Genomic DNA, 11,730 nt, shown 5'->3' on the forward strand with positions numbered 1-11,730 from the left:
TCGCTTTCACCAGAAAATAATTTATATTAAGAAGACACTCTAACAGCCATTTGTTTAGACAACAAAAGTCTACCAAAAACATGCTTCGTGGAATTGTATCTTCCAACAAATAATACTATCAACATTCTTAGAACATAAGATTAGTTGGCTGTCTAATGATCAAAAATTTATATTATTCCATGATCAAATCATACCATACACTAACGATTTATGGGGGAAAAAGGAAAAATAAAAATAAAAAAATAAAAAAAAATTCGAATATATAAATGTATGTTTATGTTCAAGAACTCGGGAACAATCCGAAAATCAAGAAATGAAACACGGGAAAAAGAAGAGAGGAGGAGGACATAAGCTTAACCTTTGTAAATTGATTATTTCCTCTGTATACACGGATGAGTCGATGTAATACTTTGATGGAAGGGTAGCTTCTATACAGGAACTGTACTATTAACTTATATCTAAAAAAGTAAATGTGCACCGGTGGCTTCTTATTCTCTTTGGCTTCCTTAAAGTGCACCACCTCGTCTAACCTTCACCACAGCCTCCTTGAAACAAAATCCTCTTTCACTCGCTATGGCCGAGTCGAGGATTGCTCCATTACACGACTGCAAGTAATATAAGCAATCTACGAGCAACAAGTTTCATATGCTACTCAGTGATTCGTCTTCATCCAACGTTTGCAAACACTCCCATGGATTGGAATAGAAATAATCTTCTTCTTTAGGTCTGTCGAGAATAACTGACCTTTTCGTAGGGTTCCCCATGCGTTCTGCATGAGCATCCTTAACAGCAGTAGAGAACTCATCCCAAGTAAGTGAACCAGTATTATACTGGTCTACTAAATTAACTAGAAGCCTTCTGTCCAACAAAATTGTTTTCTTGTACCCAAGATATCTGGAAACAACAACAATCCGACAAGTACTTAGACGACAACACATAAATACACTGCTATACTTCAAAAATCCATTCAAAGAGTTACTTCCAGATGCCAAGTTGAATTTAATGACGACTATTAATACTCTCTGTTTCTATGCATTTATGTTTCATTAATTACAGAAGAAAACTGAGAAAATATAGTGCAAGATCCTGGAATTTTTATTCTATAATATCTCAGCGCAAGTTCAAGTCCGAATTTATACCTGCGATGGCCTTCAACAACTTTAGCCATATTTCCATCGTATGTAGGAACAAAGATATCGCTCTCCAATGAAACAAGGTAATCGAGTGCAGCCATTTGAGATGAGTAATTCTGAAAGAATCTAAGGTCTGAAGGCTCTAATAGAGTCTCCTTCCGGACCTGTCAAAATGCCAGAAGCACGTGATAAGTACAAGAGCAAGCCACGTTGCATATTAATCTATTAGCCACAGCTTTATCTACTGACCATATTTGGATAAGCTGCTCTAAGACTTGCCATTCTTCTTTCTCTGCCATATATTTCTCCGGCAGCAATGTAAACCTGGATATTATTATCAATGTCTAATGCCCTTAATGTGAGAGCAGTTTCCTCAGGCGTCAAAGGACACAAGCCGTATTTTCTTTTCAAGTCGGAATTTATGATCTTCTCTTTCCACCAGGGGTACGCATATCTGTTGTGACGGAAAAGTTAAGTAGAAGAATAAGACATAATTCAACTGCTAATATACAAGACGATGGAGCATATTTGACTAACCTAAAAATTTACTTAGAACTAAATAAGTTCCAAAAGACACGACTTTTTACTGGTGGAAGTTGAAAATAAGTTCTTTATTTCAACTTCCTTTCCAGAAAAAGTACCTTATTTTCACTTAAAAATAGAAAAAACAAATAAGCCACGCATGTTGGAGATAAAGGCCAACAGGCTCAAAATACCGAGCGATCTAACCTCATTCTTGTTAATTCTTCCGTCTCCTCCTTGTTGCAGCCCTGAGTACAGCCAGAAAAGGCCAACATGTCCATTTCGTATCTGAGATGAAGTACTATGAAAGGACCGTTTTGCCTAAGTATTTTGATGACTTTTCTACCCAATTCTTCTATCTGAGGAGTAAATCTCAAAGCACTAAAGTTTACTCGGCAACGGAGCTTCTGAACCTCCATGGGTTGAGCATTATTGGCAAGCCGAGCATCGGTTCTGTTCAAATGTACAACTTTATACTTCTGAATTAAGGGAAGAATCTGCATGGAATGACAATGAGATATACTTAGGCAAGGAAGCATAAGAGTGTCATAGAAGGAATTAAGGAAACAAGATGAGAAACCTAGTTACCTGATTCTGATAGTAAGAAATATCCGACCAACTAATAGGGGGCATAGTATATATCATTCCTAGCTCGACTCTCCTCTTGACCCTTGGAGGTGGTTCCTTTAATATCCGCACTTCGTCTCTCAAGGAAGTAATGAAATGATCAACATCAAATATGTCATGGAACTCACTGCAATATTTAAGAGAGACTATATTTTAGCATGTAGAAAAAATTAAGTTTACCATTGAGTACTAGAAAAACTTGAATGTATCAGAAGTAGGAAAGCACCTTGGATCGTTCCAAAATGAAGTCTTATCCAGTTCTGGAACTATCAATGTAACATTCAAATGTCTAGCAATTGCAACCATGTCACATATCTGCAGGCAACATAACGAGCAAAAATAGTCAATTCATTAATTTAAGAAGAAGCCGGAAGCTCAAATATGCACGTATGTTTCAATGTACTTATCAATTATCCACTAATAAAAGGAAAAACCTACCGCTGCCCGCATTTGATTGAGCCCTCCGTTGCATGAAACCATCAGATAACCATTGTTCTTGTAAACTCCTACATCAGATAACATGTTTCAATACTTGTACATACATAGAGAATTACGACTGCAAAATATCACATCAAACAAGAAAACAACAAGATGGGGAAAGAAGGCAAGCAACCGACACATATGCAGAATTACAAAACGCACAAACCAACTACATGGAAAACGAAAAGCATCCAAACAATAGGAAGAATCTATTATGTAATTTTTATGATTAATGGTTGAACCTTGGGTTTTGAAAGGTTCTCTTTACAAATTTTCACAGATAAAGAACAAAAGAGCTATGAGCTAAATTAGTATTAACTACACAGCTTCGAAGAAACATGATCTAACAACTCAATTCCAAAAGATTTTAAGCGAATTTGAACATAAGCACTTGCATTTGCAGCTATAAAACATAGAAAGAAACAGCATTTACTAATTACATTATATACAATGAATCAATATAGCAGAATAGTTGAGCCACTCACTCTTTGGAGGTAAAACTCTAGTGGGAAGCTCCGGCGAGGATTTAACATCCAAGGCAGCATCCACTGCCCCGCCCCCACCCGCGGTGGCCGATTCTTGAGAAAAACAAGAGGGCCATCCCTTTAACACTCTAGGCCCCCAAGACTCACCCAGTGCCGTCAACTGAACCAAGCAAGTCCATAGCAAAACCGACGTCGTAGCCCTTATCATCCATAGCTTCATTCTTGACCTTGATACCATTCCACTATTCCTCAACTTCTCCAATCTATCTCCACCAAACGCCGCCGATTTTAACCCCATTGCCCACCTTTTCCTCGTCTTATTACTCTCTATTCTACACATCAATTACACACACTTTAATTCTCCGATTGTGCTTGAAACTTCGTCCTTTTCGTTTTCAAGACCAAATGTACGATCCCAAAATGTATTTCCCTTGTGATTGTGGGGATGGATTTACTCTAGAAAAAATAATGGAATAAAATCTCAAATCTAAACGCAAATGAGCAACTTCTGTGAAGATTTAACACAAGATTTCCGCCCCCTCAATGCAATCACAAACACATTACAAAGAGTATCGAACAAAAATGCTTCGATCTTCAATAATTTCAGGGTCAATCTCGAACTTTCCGGGGTTTTCAAGGCAATAAACGAAAAGGGTCGTAGAAATAATTAGTGGACCGGTCATAGATCCTCCGGAATCGGAGAAAACAGTGACCGGCGGTGAGAGAGAATGCAAGAAAAATGTGGGGATGTGAGAGAGAGATAAAAAGGCAGAGGCGTTGTGGGGTGGTGCAAAATACACACAATCATAGAAACGAGTTGTCGTTGGTACAGTTTGTATACATTTTACATAGCATAGGTATGATGAGTGTGATTGATCCAACCCACCCCCTCTCACCATTGCCATTCCATTTTTAACCATTGTATATGGTCTGGTTAACCCTATATTGAATGTAATCCCATGTGACTATCTCCATCATAATACCAAGACGCCCAATTTTCATTTTTCTTCATGTTTCTATAACTGTGTGTCTGATTAACATTATTTTTCATGAAAAATGCCCTTTTTTTACCCAAAATTTTACTTTTTAGGCATTTGATTGACAATTTATTCCATGAAAAATGTTTTTTAACTTTTGATTACGTGACTATATTTTCTTAAAAATAAGAAAAATATTTTCTTTAGGAAGAGGTGATTTTTATTTTCCAAATGATTTACTCTTTTTCTCTCTCATCTATCTCTTTCATCTATCCATCAATAAAAAATAGACAAATATAATAATTTTTAGGTTAAAAATTAAATTAATCATACTCATTTAATTAATAATTTCAGTTGTCTAGAATTTATTTCCTTTCCAAACAAATTTCATGCTAGCAATCAAAGCCACCCTAAATGTTATTTTAGTTAATAGTGATAGATTTTCAAATCTTGTTAAAGATATGGTTCTGTTTAATTGATGTCGAGATCAAGAGTATGTTGTGATCTATTACGATAGAGTTGAACACTTGAAAAGTGTCTGGTCAACACGAAAGATTCATAGAATGATAACATCAAGCTACACGATTAGATGACTAATTTGAAGTTATCTATGTTGTGAAAATATATTGAATGATATTTGTGTGTGCGACTTTGGCTATTGACTTGCAGGAAGGCGCAAATCGAACGGTTACACTATATTTTATAATTTTTGATTAGTTTTAGATTTTAGTAATATATTTTAAATCAAATTTGATTAAATCTACTAACAAATTACTGATCAAATATCGCAAATTAAGCATTAAGTTAATAGCACCTTCTTGTTTGCATGAACATTCTTGAGATTAAATATCATATCACATCAAATACTTATTAAGCTCGTATTTAGCAGAATTAAAATTTCAATTTTAATTTAAATAAGGTCAATAATTTAATTCTACCACATATTTCATCTAACCCATAACTTTTCAATCCAAACGAAGACTAAATGTTAATATCATAAACTGTAATCTAATATGACTTTTTCATTAATTTGATGTGACTTGAATCATATCGAATGAGTTCGGTTACTCAATGTAGCCAATTTTTATTCAACAAGATTAAGCAAACACGTAGGAAATCCACTAAACGACGTTTATCGTCACGAATTGACAATATTTTTTTTTACCCCTTTGATGATATCTTTTCCACGTTCTTTTTTGTTTATATGGATGATGTTTTAAATAAATATTGAATATTTATAAGGGATTTAGGTCGTTAATTGACTTTGATATTGAATATTTTGTTTGTAATTAGTGTTTGTTTGATAGGAATTTTGATGATTGATTTTTTGATCGTTAGAGATAAGTAAGTCCAATTTATGAGAGAAGAATTCAAAAATAATGGTTAAAATAGTGAAATAACGGTTAAAAAATTAATTTTAATTGGCTTAAAATCGATTACAAACAAGCTCTGAATATTACGATATCAAATACTCATACTATTCTTCGATATCTTTACGAGAAATTTTAATCACCATCAACTCTGATTGGTGAATTTAGAATAAGTTGTACGGTTGCCGTCCACACCGGAACCCCCCAGACAGCCTTAAGTTAAAATCCAAATACAGCCAATTAAATGAGTGCCAGCTAAACTTTGACAGAAGTGGACCCTACGAGTATTAAGTTTTTGTCAGACGTGTCAAAAATCGAGCAATATTAAACTTACACGTGGCGATACGATATGACTGTACAAGAACCTTCATATCGCCAAAGAATATACATACGACCACCGACGCCGACAATTTCGCGTGATATTTTGACCATTCCTACATTAACTACTTTTATGTGAAAGGGAATTGGAAAACTCTATTTTTAACAAAATATTTACTATTTTGGAACGGAAGAACCCCCGTTTGTCTTTCATTATTTGGGTTTATAATGGGAGAGAAAGTATTTTTCGAAAAATGGATGATTGTAAAAGAATGAAAAGTTTTAGATTTATGTATAATATTATCTTATTGAAGATTGTGTGATTGTAAATAGGAGAGAGAGAAATTTAAATTAAATTGAAGAGTTTTAGTGTATAATATTATTTTATTGAAAATTTCGTGGTTGAAAATAGGAGAGATAAAAATTTAAATTAAATTGAAGAGTTTTAAATGGCAGCCAAACGGGGGTGAAATTATGATATAAATGTTTGGCCTATATTGATGGGATAATTAGTATCTAATTAGAAAGAGTAATGTTATTCGTAGTGAAAACTGCCAGTAGTCGTCCTATGTAGCATATACTTGACAATTTGGTATTTGATACATAGATATGATAGTTATTTTTTGAATTATACATCAAATGAAAAACTGTCAAATATACGCCACATAGAACGACTGTCGGTAGTTTTCACTGGAAATAGCATTATTCAATTAGAAAAGGGCGTCATCACGATCATTAAGAAATCGAGTCACGATTCAAATTCTTACTGACTGACTATTTAATGATAATAATTACTAACAATCTATTATCTTTAATTGAGGACCTTCTCACAACCCATCAATGTTAGCATTCTCGTAGTTGAATGACGTATTAAGTCCCCATTGGTAGCAATTTTTGATTTTTTGATCGTTATTCCAGCCTTTATTTTTTACTTCTTCACTCACGGGTGGAACCCACTTTTATTTCTAACGGTCAAAAAAACAATTCTCATAATCACTACCGAACAGACCCTAAACTTTTTTCGAAAATAAGATTCGAAAAACAAGATAAAGAATGCGAAGTCTATGAAAAATGTATTTATTTCGCCTAGAAATTAAAATGCTAGTTCATAATATAACTATGAAGAATCACTTAAGTTCCATAGATTTTACATTAGTATATATTTTGATATTTCGACACATTACACATCGGCGTTTGCCTATTCAATAAGAAAATTTTTATGTATCAAAGTTCTAAAAATGTAATGAGATCGAGACAACCTATCTAAATGTTTCGAACAGTCACAATAATCCAATTAATGGCTACCCATACCCCACCTACCCACCTCTATAGTTTATGAAATTCCAAAAGTACCCTTCCTTAAACCCTCAAACCCCAGCAAAACAAATCATTTTATATCATAGATTAAGCGAATCACTTGAAAAAATTACATTTTTATATATTTTTCTGACTAAGAATAATAATTATGTCAAATCAAATAATTAAAACATACATTAAATTGACAGATCCTGGACATTAATTGATTAAACATATTTTACAAGTTGAAAGAGAGTGACAGCAATTGACAATCCACAGGAATTTGATATTTCCGTTGAACCGCACCGTACCATAAAAGTGTCGGTTGAGTGGTTCGCAAGTGCAAATGGAACGGAACGGAACGGGTTAGAGTGACTCGGACGGAAAATAATCGTATTTGAATTTTTTGGGACCCCACCTACCCAACCCACCAAGGTGCTCTACGAATAGGATGGCAATTGGTTCAAATAGCATCTACTTGATTGGGCTAACTCATTGGATTATGGATCAAGCCAAGTTTGAATATTTGTCAGACGAATAGGGTCGAGCCGAACCTGACAAGTCAAGCAATTGATTTCATGGAACAACCTTATTTCTATTATTTAATTACGTTGAGTTTTAATAAAATTAACTTAGAAGATTATGGTTTACCTAGCCTCAACTTGACCCATTATCCCCAAATATAGAATGTACACCAGCCATGTTAGGGCTTTTTTTTGACTAAATAAGTTCAACAACATAGTTTTTAATAAGGGTAATTGGCAACAACATAGTTTTTAATAAGGGTAATTGGCACACCTTTCATGTTGATTGTTGGAAACATCCATACCTTTAATTTTTTGACGTTTTTGTCCTTATTTCAACGTTTGGTTCCGCAAAGCATCATTTTCCTTATTTTTGAATGTAAAATGACTATTATACCCTCTTATTTAAATTAAAAAATGAAAAAATAAAAGAAAAATAAAGCACAAATTGCAATCATACTCCCAAACCTTTTGAAAAAATATAAATCAGTCCAATAAATTATAAAAACCATCTCTTTCTTCTCTCCTCTCCCTCCCTCCCCTCCTCGTCATCTTCCTCCTCCACCAAAACTCCATCTTCACCTTGGACGCCAGACTAACATACCACCTTGAAACCCTCACTTCCCTCTTTGAAACCCACACAAGCTCTAACCACAACTCCAATTGATTTGGCTGAAAAGATTTTTCCTTGTTTCCCTAAAAACCAAAACATGGCAAATGCTGACACACTATGAAAAACATAGGATTCAGCATTTGATATTGAACTGAAATCTTCAACAACAAATGACATTAAAGAATCATGAATAACAATAACTCTATGTGCAGTAGGTGAGAGAGAAAATCGGCTGGTAGAGCGAATCAAACAAGGGTTGAAGATGTGAAGGGAATTTATTGGAATAATTAGGGTATGGAGGAGTATATTGATATTCCAGATTTGGGAATTCATGGAAATGAACAAGAGAGTCCCGATGGTTGATGATGGTGCGTAGCTTCACCTGGCGATTGTGGGAAGTGGTGGTAGCATAGTGAACGAGTATGTTGTAGGCGATGATGACGCGAGAGAGATGGAGGAATTGGTGAAGATGGCCTTGTGCTGGCAGAGGCACCATCACAACCGCTACTTGGGGATTTTTGAAGCCATTTTGATTCTTCTGGTAGTGATTGGAAGAAAAACAGGCTATCGATCATAAAGTTTTTTTTATGATTTTTCTTGGGCAGCCTATTTTGGTCAGAATGTGGAGTTTTGGTGGTGGAGGAAGAGGGAGAGGAGAGAAGAAAGAGATGATTTTTTTTTAAAATTTTTATAATTTATTGGACTAATTTATATTATTTCAAAACATTTGGGAGTATGATTGTAATTTGTGCTTTATTTTTCTTTCTTGTTTTGGTTTTCTGTTTTAAATAAGAGGGTATAATGATCATTTTACGTTCAAAAATAGGGAAAATGATGTTTTGTACAACCAAACATTGAAATAAAGGCAAAAATGCAAAAAATAAAAATGAAAGGTATGGATGTATTGTGCCAATTACCATTTTTAATAATTAGACAACATTTTAATTGTATAAAATATTCTTAATCTTTACACATTATTACATTTATGTCTCAAACTTTACTGATTGCATTTATACTCTCAAATTTATAATTTATTAAAATATCACATCAAGGAAAAATCATTTTTTGGATGATTTTAACCATCCTATAATTCAATTATTCCTAGAATACCTTACTTTTCGTTTCTCAATATGTAATAAATACTACATAATTATTCTCATTTATGAAATTTGTGTTATTAATTATCAATTAATTAACATTCATATTAATGTATATTCAATAAATTTTAACTTGATGAATCTTGAATTATATGAATATAGAGCTAGTATAGATGAATTTATTCATATTCATGTATCTAAAAATTTTAATGAGTAGTTAAATTTAAAAATATCACAACAAGATAGAATCATTTTTTCGACGATTTAAACCATCCTATAATTCAATTATTTTAATAACACCCCACTTTTCGTTTTTCGATATGTAAAAAATACTACATAACTGTTGTCATTTATGAAATTTGTATTATTAATTAACATTAACATTGACATAGATTCAATCAATTTTCACTTGATGAATATTGAATTATATGAATATAGAGTTATTATAAATGAATTTATTCATATTCATGTATCTAGAAATTTTATTGGGGATTTATATTTATATATTAACAATTAATTTTTATATATCAAATGTAATATAAAAATATCGCATATTTATAGTATTTCATCATTACAAAAAATTTGAATCCTCCAACAAATTGGTTAAATTTTTCAACAAATTGGTACTAAATATTACTTTTACATCACTTATAAAATATTTTAGAATAACATTTAATGTACGTTCAACTTTGACTAGTTAACATAAAATCTTATTGATTATGGTTTCTCTCCAAAATTTTGTTTAAAATAGAAAAGAAAGGCTCTTTTGTCCATTGTACTTTTAAATAATAATAATAATAATAATAATAATAATAATAATAATAATAATAATGCTAAAAATATAATTAAATATTTGACCATCATTTTAAAGTACGTTAAACGTGATTTATTTATAGAAAAATATGGTGTAATTACAACCACCCGTTTTTTATACAGGCTCTAATCTTGTGTCAAAATCACCTTTTTTTCTTTCACATAAAGAAAGGTAAAACGTTAAAGTTAGATTTACGATGTTTCGTATTTTAGTTTGGTTTCATCTCAATATCAAGTGTAGAAAGTGTCAAACATAAGTCGATGATGACGAAAACTATGTTAAAAATTCAAAGTACATTTGGTACATTTCAAGTCCAAATATTAATATAATTTGTCTCTAACCAGATCAAGAGACTCATCTCGTTGCTTTGAAATTCTCACCCCAGCTCAGGATTCACTACTTCATCAAGAGATAATTTATCAATTTACACGTAATGATTGGCTCTTTTTTATTTTTTTAAATATTTAGCCCTTATTTGATAATGACTAAACTTTGTTTTTGCCCATTTTATTGAACAATAAATTTTGTAATAGTGATTTTACGAAGGATGCATAGTTAAAAAAATTTAAAAATTTTCGAATTTACATGTAACATTACTTTATTAAAAGAATGTATGGTTAAAAAGAAATTAAAAAAAAATGAGTTTTGAAATAAAATAACTAAGTAGGAGCTAAAATCTAGGTTTTAATTCGGGTCATAATCAACAACTAATTTTAACAATATATTTCATCTAACCAAAACTTTTCAACCACATAATCAAATTTTATTAAAATTTATTAAAAATTTAATTTTAATTCCAACCAAAATAGGACTCAAGTCAAACAATGCCCAGTTTGAAATTTAGACCACAATAAAATAAATAAAATAAATAAATAAAAAATCTCCTCCCCACCCAACAATAATTCTCCACTAAAATCATGTAATAATAACGATCCACTAACACCCCATGACTTCTCATGATATGAAACTTATTGTGCCATAATTTATACCAACCAATTTTGTATAAATAATCCAACAGCTCTTAGTATTCTAATTATATGGACAAATATTATTTTAAGATAAAATAAAAATATTCCAACAACTATGTATTATTCATTCCATATTCCTTGTGTATCTACAGAGTTTCAGGAACATGGGAAAAGCAAGCAAAAAATGAAGAACAAACAGTCCTCTCTCTTTTATAAGTTCCTATGTATCAATATTTACGAGTCCAATTGGAAATCAAGCCCAAATTAAAAGCATGCCATTGTTCATATAATTGCTTGCTCACACATATATATTAATTGACATATCATGATGAGAGATGACTAAATGTCCTATCCTGTATTAGGGAGTGAAAATCAGGGAGCGAAAATAAATACATAAACAGGAAAACGGAAAAGGAAACAGGTATATTTAGCCCGTGTTTGTTTACCTTTTTAAAGAGTTTTTGGGGAAAATGATTTTTGAATAGTGATTTTTTGGATAATGCATG

General features: G+C 32.3%; 1 protein-coding gene across 1 annotated transcript; it reads right to left on the reverse strand.

Annotated features, from left to right (window-relative positions):
- Positions 1–236: 236 nt before the first annotated feature.
- LOC111372401 (O-fucosyltransferase 34-like) lies at positions 237–4,128 on the reverse strand. Its single transcript, XM_022994745.1, has 8 exons — positions 3,248–4,128; positions 2,721–2,788; positions 2,509–2,597; positions 2,244–2,409; positions 1,863–2,152; positions 1,383–1,587; positions 1,140–1,297; positions 237–894 (listed from the first exon to the last, which is right to left on the reverse strand). Exons 1-8 carry the CDS (start codon positions 3,585–3,587, stop codon positions 642–644), a joined length of 1,569 nt encoding a protein of 522 aa, XP_022850513.1. The 5' UTR covers positions 3,588–4,128; the 3' UTR covers positions 237–641.
- Positions 4,129–11,730: the final 7,602 nt, after the last annotated feature.

The sequence above is a fragment of the Olea europaea genome, chromosome 23, assembly GCF_002742605.1.
Source record: "Olea europaea var. sylvestris chromosome 23, O_europaea_v1, whole genome shotgun sequence".
Taxonomy (NCBI): domain Eukaryota; kingdom Viridiplantae; phylum Streptophyta; class Magnoliopsida; order Lamiales; family Oleaceae; genus Olea; species Olea europaea.

Excerpts from the sequence above, each read along its gene's own strand:
- LOC111372401 (XM_022994745.1), bottom strand. The coding sequence starts at position 3,587 with ATGTGTAGAATAGAGAGTAATAAGACGAGGAAAAGGTGGGCAATGGGG. Across the intron at positions 2,410-2,508 it reads TCATTTTGGAACGATCCAAG|TGAGTTCCATGACATATTTG; the intron begins GTGCTTTCCTAC and ends TAAATATTGCAG. Across the intron at positions 1,298-1,382 it reads GAGCAGCTTATCCAAATATG|GTCCGGAAGGAGACTCTATT; the intron begins GTCAGTAGATAA and ends GCATTTTGACAG.